The sequence below is a fragment of the Euprymna scolopes genome, chromosome 46 (genome assembly GCF_053919585.1).
Source record: "Euprymna scolopes isolate OS-2025 chromosome 46, ASM5391958v1, whole genome shotgun sequence".
NCBI classification, from domain to species: Eukaryota; Metazoa; Mollusca; class Cephalopoda; order Sepiida; family Sepiolidae; genus Euprymna; species Euprymna scolopes.
In genome coordinates this window covers 84026807-84051123 of record NC_136527.1, presented here as the reverse complement: position 1 = coordinate 84051123, position 24317 = coordinate 84026807, and the positions used below count along the sequence as shown (strand labels likewise).

The 24317-nt window shown below is 35.0% G+C and overlaps 1 protein-coding gene across 2 annotated transcripts; it reads left to right on the top strand.

Annotated features, from left to right (window-relative positions):
- Window positions 1–1588: 1588 nt before the first annotated feature.
- On the top strand, window positions 1589–23744 carry LOC145270571 (uncharacterized). 2 transcript variants are annotated; one of them, XM_080126204.1, is made up of 2 exons: window positions 1589–1689; window positions 17394–23744. In XM_080126204.1, exon 2 carries the CDS (start codon window positions 18539–18541, stop codon window positions 19658–19660), a length of 1122 nt encoding a protein of 373 aa, XP_079982330.1. In that variant the 5' UTR covers window positions 1589–1689; window positions 17394–18538; the 3' UTR covers window positions 19661–23744. The 2 variants fall into 2 exon arrangements, with proteins under 2 accessions (XP_079982330.1, XP_079982331.1); XM_080126205.1 differs by having other exon boundaries at window positions 1606–1689; window positions 18062–23744.
- The last annotated feature ends 573 nt before the right edge of the window (window positions 23745–24317 follow it).

Below are 24317 nucleotides of genomic sequence, written 5' to 3'. Positions count from 1 at the left end.
TGTCATTTCTTTTTTTATATATAAATATTGTGACAAAATTATGCTGGTCATTTCTTTTTTTATATATAAATATTGTGACAAAATTATGCTTGTCTTTTCTTTTTTTATATATAAATATTGTGACAAAATTATGCTTGTCATTTCTTTTTTTATATATAAATATTGTGACAAAATTATGCTTGTCATTTCTTTTTTTTTATATAAATATTGTGACAAAATTATGCTGGTCATTTCTTTTTTATATATAAATATTGTGACAAAATTATGCTTGTCATTTCTTTTTTTATATATAAATATTGTGACAAAATAATGCTGGTCATTTCTTTTTATATATATAAATATTGTGACAAAATAATGCTGGTCATTTCTTTTTTTATATATAAATATTGTGACAAAATAATGCTGGTCATTTCTTTTTTTATATATAAATATTGTGACAAAATTATGCTTGTCATTTCTTTTTTATATATAAATATCGTGACAAAATTATACTGGTCATTTCTTCTTTTTATATATAAATATTGTGACAAAATTATGCTTGTCTTTTCTTTTTATATATATAAATATTGTTACAAAATAATGCTGGTCATTTCTTTTTTTATATATAAATATTGTGACAACATGATTCTTGTCATTTCTTTTTATATATATAAATATTGTGACAAAATAATGCTGGTCATTTCTTTTTTTATATATAAATATTGTGACAACATGATTCTTGTCATTTCTTTTTATATATATAAATATTGTGACAAAATTATGATGGTCATTTCTTCTTTTTATATATAAATATTGTGACAAAATTATGCTGGTCTTTTCTTCTTTTTATATATAAATATTGTGACAAAATAATGCTGGTCTTTTCTTTTTTATATATAAATATTGTGACAAAATTATGCTTGTCATTTCTTTTTTATATATAAATATTGTGACAAAATTATGCTTGTCATTTCTTTTTATATATATAAATATTGTGACAAAATTATGCTGGTCATTTCTTTTTTTTTTTACGTTTTCTGCTATCATTTTACAGGCTAAGCAAATGATGTCGTTTGCGAGCGTAATGATTTCTATTACAACCGGATGGTATAATAATAATAATAATAATAATAATAATAATAATAATAATAATAATAATAATAATAATAATAATAATAATGGTTATGGTGGTGGTGGTGTGTGTGTGTGTGTTCTTCCAAGTGTGAGTTTCACATTATTTAAATAAAGTTCTTCTGGTTTCTAACGTTTAAAGATAAATCCTCTTTTCATCAAATTAGGAAAATGTATTTTGCATAATCATTTTACTGCTTTTAAACAAACATCATTTTAAAATGCTTTTTAACAAAAAAAAAGCCAAATTCGCAAAATCTGGCCATAAGAGGGCTAATCTGGCACTTCGATTAAAACCAATTCTAAGACTAAGAATTTTGTCAATATTTTTTTTTTTTTGCTATTCTTTAATATATTAAAATATTACGAGAAATAAAAATAAAAAATAATTTTACCCATAATATTTACCAAAAACATCGCATCTATCTAAAAAATCTAATTTAAAATTTCTTTTTAATTTTAATTTTCTGCGGACTAGCTCTCTCGTCGCCATTTTGAAAACGTGAACCATCACTGACATCGTAACATTGATGATTGATTTTTCGACGAACGAACAACGTATAAGTTTCTTTCTCCCCAGTAAGTATTTTATTATGGTGCTTGTGCACTTATTGAACCGTGTTATTTTTAAATAGTATTTTCAAGTTAAAGTTTTACGATATTTTTAAAAGTTAGTTTGTGAACGGAAAGTATTGAAAAGTTACAAAACACCCTCCTCTCCCCATGTTAAAAATGGCTTTTGAATTAATAACGTTATTATTTCAGCACAGTTCAGTAAGTGCACAAGTATCTTTATTATTATTTATTGTTTCAGCAAGACTGGAGTTTAGGTGGAAAAATAACCTCGAACCCTCCATCGTATAAAATGAACTAAATTCCTGTAATCACCGTTACGTTACGATGGAAACAATGTAAACATTTGTTAATAGTTTTACACAATGAATATCTTTTTTTAATGATAAACAATATTAGCATAAATAGAAATATTAAATTATTAGCACATTGATATTTAAAATATATAACCCGACATTTTTATGATGATTATCAATGAAAACCTTTTTTATTATTTTTATTCAAAGCAATATTAATAGAACTTTTGGGTTTGTATTACTGTACACATAGATTCGAAAAAGTTGTCAAAAAACAAATATATAACAAAAAAATGTTATCAAAGGCAAGATAGGTTACTTTTCTACCTAACTTTTCTAACTACTAACTTATTTAATGTAATGTTTATTCAGCTGGAAAAGCATACAGTGTTTACCGATGTATCGGAAAATTTTAAATGGCGCCCGACTTTCTCTTTGACACGGTAAGTTTGGGAAGAGGACTTATAAATAAAAAACACTATACAAAATACGGTTAGAAACTCGCTCAATATATGTTAGCGTGACATAGGTTGACATATATTCGGTGGGCTTTTAACAGTATTTTGCATATTTTTTTAAACTTTTAACTCCTTTTCCCAAACTTATCGTGTGAAAGAGAGAGTCGGGCGCCATTTTGAATTTTCCAATACATCGGTAAACACAGTATGTTTTTCAAGCTGAATAAACATGTTACATTCAATGAAAACACTAAAAACATATCCAGTTAGGTAGAAAAGTAACTTATCTTGCCTTTGATATATAAGAAAATCTTTCCTACCTTCAATGACCTCGGGTTTTGAGAGATGGATGCGAAAGCGTCTTTCCCTTTGTGATTGTTTTTTATACTAATGGATAAATCATGTGACCCTAGACCTTCTATAAAATTGTATGGGTTGACTAGCTTGATTGTTATTTTTTTACCCCCACTCCTGAGTCTACACTGCGATTATTCTGTAAGTCTGTTATCTCCTCTCTGTCTTTTTCCTCTTCTTCCTCTTCACTGAGCCGGATTTTTTTCTACACAATTTTTTCCCCCCTCCTACTGTTTTTACTGTTATTTATAACAGTTTTGTGAACTTTTTTAACCGTTTTTTAAACGGTTCGGCTATGGCCGCTTCTGCGAGCCAGACGCCTGTTATCGTCAATATGGAGACGGAGAACGGCGCAGCTGCAAACCCGTGGACCAAACCCCCGAAAGTCGACATTGACATAGACCAGTTCATAGAGAAGGCAAAACAATGCCTAGACAAAGTCACCAACACCGGACTTATAGTCGACATACCGAAACTCGAAGAGATCAACAAGAGATGCCTTACACTATTCGTCGTGGATAGAAAGTCCAAAAAAGTAATACGAGCCTCAGTCGACATCATCCTAAACCTACTAGCTAACGCAGGATTGAGACCCTTACGTGTCATCAAATGTAAGGGGTACAACACGTGGAGCGCTCTCTTCAACACCGCGCAGGAGTGCCTCACTATTTCCCAAAAGGGAATCATCACCCAACAACATATCCTCAGAACAGAGTACATGGGCAAGAGACGCACCACGGTCTCAGTTTTCCACGTCCCGCACCACATTGACGGTGAACAACTTGGTGCCTTCTTCTTAAAATTCGGGGAGATGGTCCACGTGGAAGTGGATGAGTTCCACGGAGTATGGAGCTTTGACATACTCCTCAATAAAGAGGATTTTATGAGTATACCATTCTTTTTAGAGGTTGGCGAAGAAAGACTACCGATAATAGTGGCCGGCAGACGTCCCACATGTTGGAACTGCGGGGAAATCGGACACCTAACATCCGAGTGTCCACTTAAAAAACCCCCACCAAACCAAAAGAAAACTACAGGCCAGCACTTAGGAACCAGCATGCCAAGTATTCCCAAACAGCCAGCTGATGAAGCGACCAACGACATCCTGAAAGGAGAACCCTGGCAAATCGCTCCCGGCAAAAAAACCCCTGGACGCATCTCCCTCGACCAGATGAGGGAGGAAGCCATGCTGCAGAAAGACCCTGGTAGGGAAAAGTACCTCGAAATCATAAACTTAAAAAAAAAACTGGACCTTCAAAAAAAACAAATACCTCAATCCCCATGTAAATCACCTCCACCCAAAAACTTGAAGCTAATCACTAGTTCCCCCTCTACATCCAAAACTCCTTCCCCGTTCAAAATGCCTCCTCCAGTCACATCTCCCGTCCCTCCAAAAACACCCAAACTAATACCACTAAGCCCCATTAAGAAAAACAAATCCACCATTCCTGTCCTAGCTACCTCTAAGTCCATTCACAATACCCCTCCCACTTCACCTGATAAAACCTCGACTAACCCTATTAACATGGACACCACCCCCGCAATTGATATAAAGAAAAAAACCCTCTACCTCCCTGGAAAAGATATCTGTATATTAAATGCTGCTGCATTGAACAACAACAAAAATTTTAAAGGTGCTGACCTCAGCAAGTTAATCGATTTCAGGGAGATAGGGGGAAAGCTAATAGACACCCCCACCAATTTCCCCAATGCAAAACGGATTTTGACCGTTATTAGGAAGAAAGAAGAAGCCAAGGACCTTTGGCAAATGCTGGAGGAGGCAAACAAGACCTTCAATCTTTCCCCTCCCATAGTAATATTCAAAGACTCTGACATAAAAAGCCTAAAAAAATGTTGTGTTGGGAGGGTCCCGGTAAAAATTCACCCCTCCCTGTATAGGATAGCAAAATTAACCTATCCTTTGCATGTCGGTGGTATCTCTCGTGACGGCCTCATCGATACTACGATGGGTACTTATTCCCTCACGAGAGCCGTCGGCATGCTCACGACCGCGATGTTCGTTCCTGGTTCCCAACCCTAAGGCACCACCATGGATCTCAAGCTTGCTAGTTTAAATGTCCGAGGGCTAAGGGCCGACTCGCGCAAATGGCGCTTGAGTTTGGACCTGCAGCACCTCGGAGTGGATATCTGTTGTGTGCAGGAAACCCACCTTATTCCTGGTGACCATTTGGGTGCACTGTCTAAGACCTTTGAGGCTTACTCAGCGCACTATAATTCTCGCTCGAGAGGGGTTTCCTGGCTAGTTAAAAGGTCTCTAGATGCGTCATGTGACCCGTGTTACTTGGATCCGGAGGGAAGACTATGTGTTTTGGATGCTACCATAAAGGGTAGGGCATTACGTCTTATTGGGGTTTATGCGCCCAATAGCCATTCTGAGCTGGCTGGTTTTTTTCGGCGGATCGAGCAGTTCATAGATGTTTCCAGAACGGTTATCTTAGCGGGAGACTGGAACGCCGTCCTGGATCCCGAGTTAGATCGATTTGGGTTAACATCTAGGGGAACTAACAGAGATCGGGATGCTGTTTTATTTCGTGAATTTGTGGATAAGTTTGATCTTATCGACAAATTCCGAAATGAAAAGCCCCGTGACTTAGTGTGGACTTGGACAGGTAGAGGCGGCTCCGATTCGATGCAGCTCTCGAGCTATATCGACCGGTTCTTAGTTAGGCGAGTCGACGTAGGAGTATTGAATTGTCCAAGTTTCCACAATATAGTTTACTCGGATCACAGACTTGTTCGTGTACGGGTAAACTTAGATAGACCTAAGCCTAGATTAGCCGGTTACTGGAAGCTCAACACGTCGTTGTTCGATGTGAAGGGCTTCCGTGACGGGCTATTACTAACCCTACAGCTGGAATTGACGGGGGCAATTATTGGGAATAGGTGGTGGGTAAAAGTTAAGGAAGCCATTAGGTCCTTTGCTGCTGACTTTAGCAAAAGACTCAAACTAGATTCTAGGGCAGCTAAAGTGACACTAGAGTCTAGACTAGATCGGGCGGTGGAGGAGGGGGATAGTGCTAGCGTTAATATAATTAGGGCTCGGCTTGCCTCCCTTGCTGAAAAGGAGCACCAAGCCTTAGCGATTAGGGCTAGGTTAAAAAGAATGCCCCAGGAAGCAACAAACATGGCCGCTGAACTGCGTGCAGAGGAGCTTAGGCAAGCGGCTGATAGGCACATCGCTCGTGTCACATTGCCGGACGGGCGTACCGTGACCACAAACCAGGGTGTGCTGGAGGCGTTTAGATCCCATTTCCAGGAGCTTTTTTCCATGGAACCCGGTCTGTCATTAGAACAGTTTGACACCTATTTGGCTGACTTTTCTCGTCTTTCGACGACCGAAGCGGCTAGGTGCGAAGGTGGCATAACGGAGGATGAAGTCATTGAAGCCTTAAAGCGGGTCGGCCTTAATAAGTCACCGGGGATCGATGGTCTTCCCTACGAAGTGTATTTGAGGTTGTCGCACATCCTCGTCCCCTTACTGACGGTTTTGTTTAACTCATGGTTTAGGAACGGCTCAATCCCCAAGTACTTTACCATGGGTGTGATAAAGCTTGTTCGTAAAAGCAAAGATGGAGGGGATGGGTTAGGTAATTTCAGGCCCTTAACGATGCTTAACGCTGAGTTAAAGATTTTGGACAAGATTCTCGCAAATCGTCTGCAGCTTGTCCTGGCTCGTCTTATTAGCCCCGAGCAAACGTGTGCCGTGAAGGGCAGGACAATCCAGGATAACTTGCACTCGATACGCCTGATGATAGAAAAAGTCGACACTGAGGCCGCGCTGATCAATTTAGATCAGTCCAAAGCCTTCGATAGGGTTGACCATCGGTACTTGGGGGCTGTTTTATCGGTGGCCGGTTTTGGCCCGCAATTTCGCTCTTGGGTTCATCTTCTCTATGCTAACCCCGCGGTGATGGTAGAAGTAAATGGGAAGAGGTCGAGACCCTTCAGTTTGTCACGTTCCATTCGTCAAGGGTGTCCGTTATCACCCATGCTATATGTGCTTGCGATCGAGCCATTTTTGCGCAGGCTAAGGGTGAATCCGGTCCTACGCGGAATCACTTTGCCAGGTGTGGATGCCCAGGCGAAGTACTCCGCCTATGCCGACGACGTAACTGTGCTTGTAACGAGCAGTGCTGAGATTAGTGTCGTCGGTGTAGAAATCAGATTGTATGAAACGGTAACAGGGGCCAAAATTAACTGCGACAAGTCTTCGGGTTTGCGCATTGGTGCCTGGAGGGGTATGCCCCTTCAGGGGCCCTTTAGTTGGAGCGATGGGCCTTGCAAGATACTCGGCGTCTGGTTTGGTCCTGACCTCCAGCTGGAGAAAAATTGGTCGGAGGTTCTGAAAGCGGTACGGTCTGCAGCTTCACGGTGGATCAGTAGAAACCTTTCATTAAAGGGGCGAGCGGAGGTGTGTAATACCCACATCTATCCAATCGCTATTTATCGTCTATCAGTGCTTCCAATCCCGTCAGACACACTGCTATATTTGCAGAGGGCTCTTTTCAACTTCTTATGGCTTGGAAGGGCCCCTAAGGTCTGTCGCGATGTCTGCTACCTACATCCTTCTGAAGGCGGTCTAGGTATGCCAAACGTGGAGATTCGGCTATACACGCTACGGCTCTACTACTTAGATCGAATGTGCACACAAGATAGGGAAAACGGTGGCCTCTGGATGGAGGACACTAAGAAAGCCTTCCCGGCTTTGAGAGGGGTGCACTACTCCGAGGGGGAGGCACACAGGTTGCCCCGAGGTGAATGCCCCTTCTATCGCGAGTGCCGGCGCGCACTGAAGTCCCTCTTAAGAGTGAAGGAAAGCCTCTCTAACACTCTGCTGTTGTCCCGAAAGGCATTATATCGGGTTTTAGTGAGGGGATCCGTAACGGATGTCATCGGTGGGAGGCTCCCTTTGACGAAGGAGCAGCTCCGCTCAATCTGGCCTTGGGCGCCTGGGTCAGGATGCCTCACTAACGACGAGGCTTCCTTGACCTGGCTGGTAATTCGGGATGCTCTCTGGGTCGGTAAGAGACTCCACTCAGCTGGCTTGGTGGACTCGCCTATTTGTAAACGGTGCGGCGATGAGGACAAGACTTTATGTCACGCCTTCGTTTATTGTCGCATCGTGACGCCGCTGATTGAGTTTGTTACAGGTCTCATGGTCCGCATACTGAACGCATCCTCATTAACTTTGGCTCCTATTAATGTCTGTAGCAATTGGGCTCCGACAACGGATAGGCTCAGAAAAGATTTGTGTTTGACCTTGCTAGCTGTGATGAGAGGTGTTATCTGGAACACACGTATGAAAGTGGTCTATGGATCTGAGGACTTTGCTCCCCTCGACCTTATACGACTCTTCCGTCATTATTTGAAGGATCGTATCAGGGCCGAGAGAGTTAGACTCTCTCCGTCAGACTTTGTTGAAAGGTGGGTGTCAGTTGCGCGTGTGTGTCGGGTGAGAGAAGCAAGTCTTGACTGGTTCTTGGATGTTCCTTAGGAAAAAGAATTTTGGGTGACAGGAACGAACGTCAGCCCTGACTCGTTTTTAGTCCAGAGTAGGTCACGATATAGGCAAGAGTAGGACCATTATTTAGGCTTCTTTGTTCATAACCTAGCTAGTGTGTGATAGCGATCATTAGGCCCCTTTTAAGTTTGTCCCTTTTTTTTTTTTTTTTTTTTTTTTAACCCCACTCCCCTCCCCAATTAGGTGACAGGTCGCTTGATTCGCCAGAGATGCGGGTTCCCTTTCGAAGTTTTCGTAAGAGGTGTTTTTAAATAAAGCGTTCGGACCCGCATCACCCTTTCGACTGGCGAATCGGTGTATCTGCCATAGTTTAACAACAGGGGGGTCTTTTGTTACTAACATTGTAAATATTTCATTTATATTTTGTATATAAAATTTTTATCTTCCCAAACCCCCCTTTCTTAAGGGTTTTAATTAGGTTATCATGGTATGATGTTCTTATGGTGATTGATGAAGGATGTATACGCTGATGGATGTATAGTATGAATGTGGTATTATGGTGTAAGTAGAGTGAAAGTAGGAACTAGTTAGGTTAGATTAGTTAGCACTAGTCAGAGAAGACCGTCCTTTCCCCTCCCCCATCTTCGGCCTTGTGCCAAATTTTTCTGAATTTTTATTTGTAAATTTTCTGAAAATAAATACCTATTTTTTTACCCCCATCTTTACAATCGGTTCACACCGTGTCTGAAGTTGTTCCTTTTCTTCTCTTTCCTTTTCTTTTTTTTTCTTCTTCTCCTATTTACAATTGGGACACCGTCTTGGTAGTTCCTTTGTTTTTTCTTTCTCAATCAATTATTGTATTGATAAAGAATTATTACGGGACCACAAGGACTAATACCTGAGGTCGCAACCGACGGCATCTGTTGCAAGAGGTAAGACGTTCTTTTTCTCTTTCTCTCTCAGCCAGTTGTCATTGATGTGTTAGGATAAATTTCTTAGCCTCAGACCTAGGTCCTTGATTATACCTTTTTTATAGCATCCTATTAAGAATTCGCTATAGATAATATTTATTTGTTATATATTTTTTTTTTGACAACTTTTTGAATCTATGTGTACAGTAATACAAACCCGAACTTTTTATAATTTAAAACTATGAAAAGCTTTCTTAAGTAAAGCCTTCTTAAGTAAAACTTTTATAATTTTAAGCAATGTGAAATTTATTTAATTTTTTATTCAAAATTGAATCACATGATTAGTTATAAACGATACAAATTAATATTAAACGCACATATTCTATTGCGATTTATTAATTTTTATGTGTAATCTCTTTCAATTATTTTAAATTTTTTGGAAACAATTTGAAATTTATTAATTTTTCGTTCTTTCTCAATTATAAAAATCTATTTCTGTTGTGCAAAATAAAAATTTGACAAGGTTTACATTGTTTCAAATTAAATGTTCTATTTACATTGCTTTTAATATAAAAAAATTCTGTATATATTTGCTGAAAATAATTGTTTATATTTTGGGCGTACAACTATGGCCACCACTTTTAACATAAAAATGTATATTGTTTAATATTCATAAAACTACTTATTTGCTGAAAATAAATAAATGTTTATATTTTGGGCGTACAACTATGGCCACCACTTTTAACATAAAAATGTATATTGTTTAATATTCATAAAACTACTTATTTGCATTTAAATGCATTACTTGTGTTCAGCATATTCGAAAACCTACAAAAAGTCGTAATTATAAAGGAAAATGTTAAAGTAGAAACCAAGTAAAAATTTACCATGAAAAATTATAAATAAGTTCGGTACACACAGCCCCCCATACAAACATAATACATAATAATTAAAGTTGTATTCAAAATAAAATACAAAAAATTATGTTTATATTGTTCAATATTAAATTTTAAAAAGGATTTATGTGTTTAAAATTATAAAACGTTCTATTTATATTAAAAACTTAATAAACAATTTCTGTTTAAAATAAATAAAAACGTGTTATTCTTTTAAATTATTCTAAAATGTTTAAAAGTTCTTTATATATTGTTTAAAATAAATAAAAGTGTTTACTCTTTTCAATTATTTTAAAATGTTAAAAAGTTTATTTCTTTGGTGTAAAAAAGACGTTTTCATATTGTTTATTTTTAGAAAGAAGTTCTGTTTATTTAAAATACGTCATTGTTCATATATGGTTGGCATAGTGACATAACAATGATTATGGAGTTTGGTTTTGTTTGATAGAATGTTCGAGATTATTTTTCCAACTAAACTTCAACTTCTTTCAAATATATTCGATGATTCTTTAAATAACATTTTCATCGATTTTATTTATTTTATTTTAATTGGTGCCAAAGTTATTTTCTTAAAGATTAATTTATGTTATTAAAGTTTATATGGCAGTTTTTGCACGACATTAAGGGCGATAACTCCTATTACTTAACTAAATGTTTAATAAAAATATTTTTTAAATTACAGTAAAATTGTCAATGCAAGGAATTTTTTTTCTTACAGTGAATTTTTGTTAAAAATATTTAGAAAAAAAACAATTTTACTTTAATTCAAAAATGTTTTGAAAATCAATCATTGAAATAAAATATTTATTAAAATTTACTTTAATAGAATAAATGTTTTTTAAAATTATATTTTGATACATTTTTATGCAATAAATGTTTTGATTTTATGCAATTATTTTTATTTTATTTTGCCTTGTTTTTTGACCAAGAGAAGCATACCTTGTCGCCCTTAAGGCAAGAGATTTAAGTATTGAATCTCAAGTACAGATCTGTTCAACTGATGAGGGCGAAACTCGTCCTGGACTATCGTTTTCTTGGTTTTCATGACGTGTGAGCTGCAACATTCTTTGGCTGTGGAGATATATATATATATATATATATATATATATATTTAATTATTTTTTTACTATAATAATTAAATACCTACAGACACTAGTGTTTCATCCTTTCGGGAATCTTCAGTGCAGGGTGTCACGATTACTACCAGTCGAACGATTCGAACCCCGTATCACAAGAAATCTCTGGTTCGATTAGCGGAGACCTAATCCATTCGGCTACCATTAACCGCTTGAAATAACGTTGAATTTTAAACATCTTAATTTTAAGTGTTCATTTACGCCAGACAGACAGTGATCTAATCGTTATACAATGATCTACGCATAAGAGCTAAATTGACCGACTTTTAATTCAACTGAAAGTGCTCAACAATAAGAAACGAATTTCTTAAAGGGGCTGTCATAATTATTTTTTTACTATAATAATTAAATACCTACAGACACTAGTGTTTCATCCTTTTGGGAATCTTCAGTGCAGGGTGTCACGATTACTACCAGTCGAACGATTCGAACCCCCCCGTATCACGAGACATCTCTGGCTCGATTAGTGGAGACCTATATATATATATATATATATATATATAAACCTTTCGAAACCCAGGGCATTGACTGTATTTTTAGTTTTCTTTTAAAAATGTTAAAGTCATAAAATACCAGATGATGATTTAATCATTACTAAACTTCATTGTAGTTGCTATCATCATGTAGACTACTTTGAAAAAGTAATTCTAGAAGCAACTGGACTCATGAAAGAGAACTCCAAAAACCAATTATACTCGGTGAACCAAGTGCGAGGGAGTTTCAAACATTTGCACTTAAAGAAACGGTTATAATCTTAAAAAGATAGTGAGTGAATGTTTGTCATAGAGTAGGATGCCCCATCCCCAGCTTATAAAGTGATAAGAAACCAAACTCATTGATGATTTAGTCATGACTAAACATTGTCAGTAACATTTCTATAATTATCATGCAATTAAGTTTATCCTAAATCCAAACTCTTACACATATATTTAACCAATCGATTTCCACAATATACAAACAGACCCCTTTAGCAATACCACACCATTTTTTTCTTTGGCTGTGGATATATATATATATATTCAAATGCATATATGTTTCACCGGACATTTTGTTGTAGGTCAGTCCTATTCAAATGCATATATGTTTCACTGGACATTTTGTTGTAGGTCAGTCCTATTCAAATGCATATATGTTTCACTGGACATTTTGTTGTAGGTCAGTCCTATTCAAATGCATATATGTTTCACCGGACATTTTGTTGTAGGTCAGTCCTATTCAAATGCATATATGTTTCACTGGACATTTTGTTGTAGGTCAGTCCTATTCAAATGCATATATGTTTCACTGGACATTTTGTTGTAGGTCAGTCCTATTCAAATGCATATATGTTTCACTGGACATTTTGTTGTAGGTCAGTCCTATTCAAATGCATATATGTTTCACTGGACATTTTGTTGTAGGTCAGTCCTATTCAAATGCATATATGTTTCACTGGACATTTTGTTGTAGGTCAGTCCTATTCAAATGCATATATGTTTCACTGGACATTTTGTTGTAGGTCAGTCCTATTCAAATGCATATATGTTTCACTGGACATTTTGTTGTAGGTCAGTCCTATTCAAATGCATGTTTGTGACTGAAATGGTAGGAAATTTATAGACTAACCCATCTTTAAAAAGCAATATCTTCAAATCTTGAGGAGATTTGAATATATTATCATAATACCATGAAGGTTAAGTTAGCTTTATTTATTGGTAACTTACAGACTAATTTGCATATTTCAGTTTCATTTTAATGGCTGTAAGTAGAAACATCATAAAAAAACAGCTAAGAAAAATAGTAAGGAAGGCTTTATTATCATAGAAAATATTATTCTGATGGACATTATCATTTGCCATTATCACATTATGATGAATCCAAGATGGCGAGCGAGGAATCCAAAATGGTCACCACGACATGATACAAAGAAATTATTTTAAAAAAGATGTCTTGTAGCATATCAAATTAAAGGAACTTTTGTACAGATCAGAATTGTTTTCGAGTACATTAAACTAATTAGCATATTAATTATCATAATTAAGTTTCATTTTAACGGCTTTAAGTAGAAGCATTATAAAAAAAACAGTTTTAAAAAAATCTGGCTTGCAGCATATCAAATGAAAGGAAATTTTGTACAGATTACGATTATGTTTTCAAGTTCATTAAACTAATTAGAATAATTAAATTTCATTTTAACGGTTTCATGTTACCATGACGATTATCAGGTAAGTTTTATATATTTTTTTATTTTTAAATGATGGTTGAGATTCAAGAGTCATTGCAGTTATATTTCTAATTCTCATGTAACGCTTGCCGTTGGTAACATTAATTTAAAACATTTACAACACCAAAACATTATCAGGTAGGTAGAAGATTAACTTGCCTTTGGTAACATTTATTTGTTATATATTTGATTTTTGACCACTTTTTAATACCTCTGTGGATTGTAAAACAAACCCAATAAAAGTTATTCTTTTACTTAACTGGATAAGTGGTTTGTGTGTTTTACCTCATTGTTGGTTATTCATTTTCAAAGAATGTTTAAAAAAAGTTCTTTTCCTGTGCATTATTAAAAATTATGCTTTCTAAATAATAACAAAAATAAAATGAATATTTTATGTTTGTAAGTTGACAAAGACTTGTTTACAGATTTTTGGTGCATCTCGGCAAAGAAAAATTCTCATGTTTATATGTATGTGTCACTACTTCTATCGACTCATGCAAAAAAAAGTTTTTATCCAATTCTTTTCAAATTTTAGGACAAAAGAAACGAATATATTCGCTAGTATATAGCATTTGAACACAGTTTCTATCTTTACTTACCTTTGTAATAGAAAGCGTCAACTTTGAGATATTCTTAGACTGCAAAGACTATGTGTTGTGTTCAAATTCTGCAGCAAAAAACATTCTTTTTCCTGATTAGCTAAAACAACTAGAAACGTCGTCGATGGGTACTACTTTCTTTTTTTTACGACGTAGTCACCACATATCAAGGCCCAGAAGGCAATTGGGGATAAGGGTTATTGCATGTACAGCAGGTTATTATTGGAGATTTGATAAAGTATCTTACTTAAGGAGGCAGTTCATTAGGAATTTGTTTATGTTGGACTTGAAGACATCCAGGTTGTAGTCAGGTGGGAAACAGGCAAACGCACCAGAGTTCCACAGGCGTGCAGTTTTAAGAAAGAAGCATTATTCATGAAATCTACGTTTTGGTTTTGGCACAGATAAAGAGTGGGGAAATTTTTTGACAGTGGTTTCAGCTAGACAGGTGTTTATCGTGAAAGATTGGCGAGGGGGGGACGAGAGATTGGAGCTCAGACGAGCACTTGCCATGGAAGTAACGATAAAATAAAGACAGGCTTGGAGCATCTCTCCTGTGGGAGAGAAGTTGCAGGGAAGAGAATGGGGCATTCCCCACTAAGCTACGAAGCCTATTTTGTACTCTCCTCAAGGCAGGATAGGCTGTGGCAGCAGTATTCTGCTTCGAGTATTTATGTGAACACACCCTTACTGTTTATTTGCAAAATGTCATCTACCGCGAGTGGCCATGATATACTGGCATGTTTTGTTGTTAATAGATTTAAATAGTGATTTCTTCAAGTATACAAATCAAAACAAAAAATATTAAAATATAATTTTTAAGTAAATTTTATTGTGTTACATAAGTTTAATTTTGATAGACGTAGTAGAAATGTATGTATTACTGATTTAAAGACTATGAGTATCAAATTAAGTAGCAGTGTGCGCCTTGTCTAACACTGAAAGTTATGGTGTCTGGTATTGTTAATAAAATTTAGTCATTACTAAACTTTCATTATCCTTCTATAATAAACCCAATCATAACAATTACCCACTTTTTTTAGCTATTGATATGAATCTTAGTTGATTTTATTTGAATGTTTTTAAAATAAAACTCTGGCCCGAGATGTGTCGTGTAGGCGAGGGTTTATATCGGAGACACGTAATACAGAAGATGATAAAGACATTTATTAACTGTTTACATCACTACGACGACTGTGACGATTCTTGGGGACTTCATATTATTAATATGCAGCTGGTAGATATGATTTTGGGGGGACATCATATTATTAATATGCAGCTGGTATAATGTAACAGTTCCTGTTAACAGACAGAGCCGAGATACATTATTGATGATGGCGGACACATAATACTTTGAGGAAGACGAAGACAACAGTTTACGAATATAGATGATGATAATGATGATGGTCAGGGATTCAAGCCTTTACGATTACATGGTGTCCTCTTCCCTCGTTCACCAGGGACATCAGCTGTCACTAAGCCGCTCTTCAACTCTCGCCTGCTACTCTGACTCTTTCTAACTTCAAACTGTCAATATTTTGGGAATGTCCTTTCTTGATGACGTCAGAGGCGTGGTCAAATAATGTGACTCTCTCATGTTTCAAATTACATGTGCGCTTTGCACATACATTCACACGCTTCTGGTAAACAAAGAAATTCCATTTATAACCTATTTCAAAATCTAACCTATTTGTTAATCATTATTTCTAAACTGAATTGTTCTTATCTAACTCTGACATAATATTTAGTTACATAACAGATGTTTGAACATTACTAGATCATATGAACCCTATCCGTCCAACTATAGAGTTCAAGATGGAAAAAATAACATAAAAACCAATTATCATTCCAGGATTTGCTGCTTACACTGGTCATCTGTATAAACCGAAAGCCAACTTTCATTGAACAATACCCAAGTTTCAATTTCCATATAATGTAAAGAAAGGAATTGTCTGGTGTAAACCGGAACAACTATCGAGAGAGCATGAAATCTGAATAAAACATCAAAGAACATAACTCAGAAACTCATCACAATCTTGATACTATACAGGAAAGGCTTGTCAGAAAAACTTCAAAGAATCCTATGTTAATGTGAAAAATATACAAATGATGAGACTTAAAGTATGGTTAGAAATAACACCGAAAAACTATGTGAGGAGATTGAAAACTCAGCTACGGCTGACCATATCTGGAAATAAAAGGGAAATCTCTTACCATTATGCATACTGAATTATAGATAAAACAAAATAGTGATGAGTAAGATGGTTAAAAGAAACAATTAAAAAGTAATCCTTGTATTATTTGGATATAAATAATATAACCCGCTACTTAATTGGCTGAAAAATGCTAGGCTTGGTTTGTTTATAAATAAGCGGTTTGAGCACTATAAAAGTGGTGGATGAATGTTTGTTTAAAATAGACATTTGTCGAGATTATTTGTTGGCACTTCTCCCATGGGTCGATGGGTAGAACTGCCAACTGTCAACACGATGGGTCTAGGTTCAATACTCAGCTTGGGAGAGGTGCTAGTCTTGCGGCACTGATGAGTTGTGGTACAACAAAACAGGAGCGTACACTGATGACTACAAATATAAATATATATATATATATATATATACAGTAATCTATAGTAATAATAATTAGTAATATAAAGTGATATTCATAACTTTGAATAAAAATGGGTAAAAACAAACATTCTATTTTTAGATTTTAGTTAGGGATCAGATTGACATTATATATATATATATATATATGTATTATTTTTAAAATATAATCATCCACTGACACATGTTTCGTCGTCTACGACTCATAATAGTGGCTGAATCTAGCGAGATTTGAAATCAGGACCCCAGGGTAATGAGCCTAACCTCTTTACCCGCTGGTCCATTTCGTCGACAAGGTATATGGAGATTTATTTAGATGTTATTTGTTTTTTTGTTTTTGCGATATGTTTTGAATGAATTCAATTATTTACGAAAGTGCATTTTTACCTAAATGCGAGTTGGGAATAATTTTCCCTTTAACCAATTTGGAGCGATATATATATATATATATATATATATATATATTATTTTTAAAATATAATTATCTACTGACATGTGTTTCATCATCTACAACTCATCAGAGTGGCTGAATCTAGCGAGATTCGAAATCGGGACCCCAGGGTAATGAGCCTGACCTCTTTACCCGCTGGTCGATCTTATATATATATATATATATATATATATATATATATATATATATATGTGTGTGTGTGTGTGTGTATACGACTTTTATAGTTATGAATAAAATTCGTGCAAATATTTAATTACTACAGACATTTTATTTTACAAATTACTCTGATAAAATTATTAACTTATACATGATTTTTTTCAGATTTCACGTGCAGAAAACCAGATTGTCCATCAATTTTGCTGAATACGACCAAACATCATTGTAACATATATATATATATATATATATATATATATATAGAATATATTGTACTAATAAGCATTGATTACTTTTGGATTCCTTCAGGATGTGTCTTCTATTTGCAGAAAAAGCAGAAATTATTCCAAGAATTGATGCCAGGAAACTTGCTTTATAATTTCTCGCTTTTCGACTACATTTCTCTGAACTTTTTTTTCACAATATCCATTTCCGTTATGTGTCATTTTAAATCCAGCAAATTAACAGCAAATACGGTACAACTTTTTAAAAAAATGTTTTAGAGAATAATATACTTACCCTTGAAACACAGGAAAATTAGCCCAAGTCACATGATGCAGGAAATTGTAAAACCCCTTCTCTTATGAAGTTCGCTAGGCCCCCTGTTGTCTTGAAAACTTTGGCTCGGATCGTCTGGTTCTTCTCAGAGGGTCGTTGCATTGAATCCTGTATGCTGAAAGCGAATATCGAAGCTGCAGGCAAAAGAAAAACAGACACGTGAAATTCTATTCTACGAGACTTAATTGACGAAATTATTTACAAAACGTTTTTACAAATATCATTCAGTTCTTAGTAAGTTTTTAAAAATCTCAAATCTTTGTTCTTCTCTTCAGAGACAGTACTCAGGTTGGAGAAGGGGTCACGTCTTCAGAAAATGGCGGACTTCCACATGATCTGTGCCCCTTGAATTCCAAAAGGAATCTGACTAATTTTCGAGCAGGGAGAAATATGAAAATGAACAAATGATTTAATAAAATGAAACGTTTACAAAAATCTTTAGTAAATAAGGAAATTGATTTTTATACATAACTTTCAAAGAATACAAATATAAAAATATCAATGATGAAACACACCTGAATGAAATGAATAGTACTTAAGCAAACATGATTTGGTAAAATGTACAAAAGATTAAAGTCTCCTTATGTCAAGTTATTTTTTGCTTATAAATTTGCATTTTTTGCTTATAAATAAAATCAACAAAATAAAAAATGAAAGATGTGCGATTTCTTATAAATTAAATTTAAAATATTCAACAACACTGGTTAAATGTTAATTCCTGCGAATTTTTCAATCAGCTTTTTTAAGAAAGCATGCATACATACACTGGTGAAAAGCCTTATTCATGTCAAGTGTGTGGTACAGCATTTCCTCATAAAATTTCTTTAAAAGCCCATGTGTTTACACACACTGGTGAAAAGCCTCATTCATGTGAAGTTTGTAGGTCATCATTTTCTCAGAAGTCCCATTTAAAAACTCATATATTAATACACACTGGTGAAAAGCCCCATTCATGTGAAGTTTGTGGTCTAATGTTTTCTCAGAAGTCCCATTTAAAAACTCATATAATTATACACACTGGTGAAAAGCCTCATTCATGTAACATTTGTGGTTCAACATTTTCCCTGAAATCCCACTTAAAAACTCATATGTTAAAACACACTGGTGAAAAGCCTTATCCATGTCAAGTGTGTGGTACAGCATTTTCCAATAAAACTACTTTAAAAACACATATGTTCACACACACTGGTGAAAAGCCTCATTCATGTGAAGTTTGTGGTTCCAAATTTTCCCAGAAAGGCAATTTAAAAAAACATTTGTTAACACACACTGGTGAAAAGTCTCATTCATGTGAAGTGTGTGGTATAGCATTTTCTCATAAAATTTCTTTAGAAAAGCATATGTTCAAACACACAGGTGAAAAGCCTTATTTATGTGACGTTTGTTGTTCAACATTTTCCCAGGTATCGAATTTAAAAACACATATGTTAACGCATACTAATGAAAAGGCTCATTCATGTGAAGTTTGTGGTTTAGTATTTTCTCAAAAGTCCCATGTAAAAACTCATATGTTAATACACACTGGTGAAAAGCCTCATTCATGTGAAGTTTGTGGTTCAAGATTTTCCACAAAATTCATTTTAAAAACTCATATGTTTACACACACTGGAGAAAAGCCTCATTCATGTGTAGTTTGTGCTTCAAAATTTTCCCTGAAATCTCACCTAAAAACTCATGTGTTAAGACACACTGGCGAAAAGCCTTATCCATGTCAAATTTGTAATACAGCATTTTTCGATAAAACTCTTTTAAAAAGACATATGCTCACACACTCTGGTGAAAAGCCTCATTCATGTGAAGTTTGTGGTTCAAGATTTTCCCAAAAAAGCAATTTAAAAACTCATATGTTAAAACACACTCGGATAAAAATTTAAATCATAACAGAATCAAGTGTTAGCTCCAGGAGGGAACAACTTGATCTCTTAAAACTTACTGAAGTAAAATAAAAAAAGTGGAAAAGTCTTATTTATGTGAAGTGTGTGGTACAGAATTTTACCATAAAATTTATTTAGAAAGACATCTCCAAATACACCGTAAAGTTTGTGGTTCAACATTTTCCCAGATATCAAATTTAAAAACATGCATCCACACACTCGTGACAAGCCTCATTTATGTGACGCGTGTGATGCAACATTTTCAAGGAAATCCTATTTTAAAATTCATATTTAAAAACACTGGTGAAAGCAAACAACCTAAAAAGCAAGACCCAGCAAAGTATTGTTTGAGGATGAAAGACCTAGCAACTTAGACGCTAATTGCATCCTGTATGTTGCTAGATCTCAGGAAAATAAGCCAGAAATGCCCGAACCAAAAATAACATCAACAATATTAAAATCTAATTTGGATGGATTCCAGATTAACAAAAAACTGGACTTGATAACGTGGCTATTAAAAGGTGATACGATTCTCATACCAGAAACGGTTGATACTGCCGTACTTATCAATCTGCTGTCTCACTACTCTTTGCTGGCCTTGTTGGAGACAGCATTCATGACTACCTTTCTTCAGGAGTATGCCTTGAAAAAGAACTAGCAGGATGCAAGAGAAAAGGCTAAGGCACCAAGGACCAGTTGCTGATTAATAGGATCATTCTTGAAGACTGTGGTTTGGATTGATTATCAAAATGCATATGATAGTGTACGCCATAAATAGATACTGCAATGGCTTGATCTATATAAAATTCACTCGATATTAAAAAAAACATAGCTATATAAAGATGTGGTGAACAACAATGACTTTAAGCCACGAAACAATCTCGCTACAACCTGAGCCAGGACCGCCAGCAGATATCGATAATCCAAAAAATTATATCTATATAAAGATGTGGTGAAAAACCACAAAAATTGACAGAAAAATCCTAAGATAGATGGATTCGCTATGCATATTGGTATGAAATTCGGTTTGGATAAATGTGCCAAGTGATCCATCAGAACTGGGAAAACGACGCAATTCAACGTGGCAGAATAAGAGAAAATAGGCAAAGAATATGTGCGCCATGTCAAAAAAATTTGCAAAACACAGCTGAAAAACCATAGTAAAATGACTGCCATTAATCAATTAGCTATGCCAGTGATGACGTATAGCTTTTGCATTGTTGACTGGACATAGAGAGACATTAACAAATTAGACACTAAAACAAGAAAAGTGTGAACATTATACAGAGTAATATACAGAAACCAATGGCTAGCAAAACTGTATCTACCAAGCAAAGCAGGAGGTATGGGTTTGTCAGAGAGTGACCATCAAGACCGAGCCATTATTGTGTGCATTGGGCAATGTGATTAGCTTCCAAAATCCAAAAATTAAAATGGTATACGAACACAAAGAAAAGAGGTCCAGAAGAACTACGTCCATCAGAAAAATGGACAAAAATTTTGCACAAGCCTGGATTACAAAAGAGAAAGCAACCCTATAACAGAAAGAGCCCAAAAGAGTCGGCAAAAATACATTAAGACCTTCCATAGCGGAAAAATTGACCAACCAACAACGTGTCAAATATTTCCTGGATAAACTATCACAATAATATATAGATATAGAAGGTTCTGTAGGCTGGCTTAAAAAAGGGTCTCTTCACTATGATCAGGAGAGAATTATAATGGCCGCTCAAGATCAGGGCTTGATGACCAATGCTTTTAAAATATAAAGTGGTCTCAGCAACAACAAGAAGTTCAGGTTCTGCCACACAGAGGAAGAGTGTGAGCCACCTGATATCCAGTTGTAAAGTCCCGTTTGAGGACAGCTATTATACAATGCGATACAATGGAGTGTGTAAATATCTCCACTGGAAAATCTGTCAAAACTTGAATATTCAATGTGATAGCAAGTCTTTGGAACATGTACCAGAAAGAACGGTTGGAAATAAGTCATACATCATCTACTATGACTTCGAAATTCCTACAGCTGCAAATACATAGAAAATGGGGCTATTAAGCCTGACATAGTGATATGGGACTAGAGGGAGACAGTGGCAACCCTAGCTGAAGTAAGCGTCCCTAATGATGCTGGCCTTAACAGAGCTGAGAGGGAGAAAATAACAAAACACAAAGGATTTATGTACGACATGAAAAGAAACTGGAATCGTAAGAAGATATCCATCAGTCCAGTCAGTGTTACCCGGTGAACCAAGTGCAAGAGAAATACAAACAATAGCACTTAAAGAGACGGTTATAATCGTGAAAAAATCTCTCTCTTGGAGTAACTAAACTAATAGGAGAATGTTTGACATCCAGTTGAATGCCCCATTCCCAGCATAAAGTGATAAGAAAATTAAAACAGAGTAAAAAAAAATCATTCATGTGAAGTGTGTAATACAGCATTTTCCCATCAATAAAACCTTGAAAATATTAAAAATGCATTGAAAATACATTTAACACGTTTTATGTCCTGTAAAATTTGTGTCGAAATATTAAAAATAAACTGATATAAAAACTTTGAAATTATTTTTTTAGTATAAATAAAAATAGCATTAAAATATTTTTAAGTATTAAAAATTAAATCGAAATTGCATAATAGTATTAGTTTTGCCCTTTTATTCCTAAACTACCTTGGATAGTTTTGTAACTAAACTACCTTGGGTAGTTTTGTGATAAAGGGACATAACCAGCTTAGTTTTCAAATTCTTTTTAATTGGGGGGTTATTAAAATCTCCCGCCTTTTGATTCCATTAATAATTTAATTTATGGTGTCCACAAAGTGGGGAGCAATAATGGCCGCTGTAAATAAAAATGATCTCACCCGCCCAGAAAACTTTCCTTGTGCAGCCAAAGCCTCTTCAATGACAAATCCCTTCCCCATCTCAAAAAATAGAACTGATGCTCAAAAAATAAAGATAAAGGCAAAAAATAATGCAAGTAGTTTTCAAAGTAATTTTTATCGTCTTTGGTAACATTTATTTGTTGCATATTTGCTTTTCAACTACTTTTTTCAAATCTTTGTGGAGAAACTCCAAATTTGATGCGAAAACTAGAGTTTTGTCTTTTCTAAAAACGTCTTGGAAAGTCCTTGAAAATAAATACTGAAAATGCCTGTCTATATATAAAGAAAGAGAAATTGTCAATACAAAATATTAAAAGTATACACTAGTACATAGAGACTTAATCATCATCAGTTCAATAAAGGAAAATCCATGAATAGGGGTGGGCATAAATGCTGTTTATACCAGGTATTTCGAAGACTAATGTTTCTCGTCAGAAAAAAGAGGGGGGCAAGGTAACAAATAAAAAATGTGGCACATTAGAACAGTGGTATAAAGAAGTCTTGTATAGAAGGTAAATAGTGTAGAGTTGGAGGGAGGAGAAGCTGGGATGTAATTGGTATAAGCCAAACTGGTGTATTTACATAATTTATCTCATCGGCCTAGAATAGGTTTCTGTGGGTTTAGTGTTTTGCCATGATGTGCTAGGTGAAGTAGATTCAATAAGTATTCGTGATAATGGAAAAATCAAGGGATATGAGGGCAGCTTGACTTAGGGGAATGTCTTTAAAAAAAGAATTAATGATTATTAAATCTATGCTCTATCGCTATTTTCATGGTAAGTGCTCGACTGAACTCCAATCTATGATCTCCCCCTTGCCAAACTTTTAGATAAAAAAACACTCGACTACCTACAACCACTGTATATGATTTTCCCCACTCTCTATCTGTGACTGAATGTAAACGCAGATCCCAGGAACAAAACATCTTTCCCAGAACTGCTCGCCTTTGGAATACTTCCGCTGACATGCTTCCCGGTTGGATACAACGTGGTAGCCTTCATATGTAATGTAAACAACATCTTGTTAAGCCGTCCTCCTACAAAATCACATTCTACCAATTTACACTATAATTAGTTACTACACTGCCACCTTAAATCCATTGGTCCTTATCCTCGAGTGGCCTTCGGGCCTTGATAAGTGATTGTATTGTCAATTTTTTTTCTAAGCTCCATCTCACATGTTGAACTTGTTATTAGCATAATAAATCTCCATTCAAAGTTTTCTTATTCATTTTTGTTCATTTCAAGTATATATATATATATATATATATATATAAGTAATGTGATCTATAATTTGAAAGTTTTAAAAAAATTTTAAATTTAAAAATCAAAATTTAATTAAATTAAAAATCAGTTTCATAAGAATACAGTTCCTGATTTCAAAAAAAGAAAAACCAAAAGGTAATTATATATCTATATATTTTTAAATCAAATTTATTATGTAAATTCAAAATATATATTTTTTCTACTCATTTCTATCTCTAACCTATACCAATTTTCTTATTAATTTTCTTATAAATTTTAAATCCAAACCTTTTACTTCAATTTTTCAGATTCATCTGCCTTACTGTTAATGCTAGGTTTATTTTTGGTGTCTTTTCAATTATATATATATATATATATATTGGTTGGTTGGTTGGTTGGTTGTTTTTGTTTTACGGCATATTTTCAGGATATTTAATGCCGAATCCAGTGATTTTGAAGAATATTTTGTTTAATAGAATATATTGGGGTTTTTTTCAAGCCGATTTCTATTTAACCAATAGTTGGGTGGTAC

Bases quoted from the DNA above. Each gene is read 5' to 3' on its own strand.
- LOC145270571 (XM_080126204.1), top strand. From the start codon at position 18,539: ATGCATACATACACTGGTGAAAAGCCTTATTCATGTCAAGTGTGTGGT.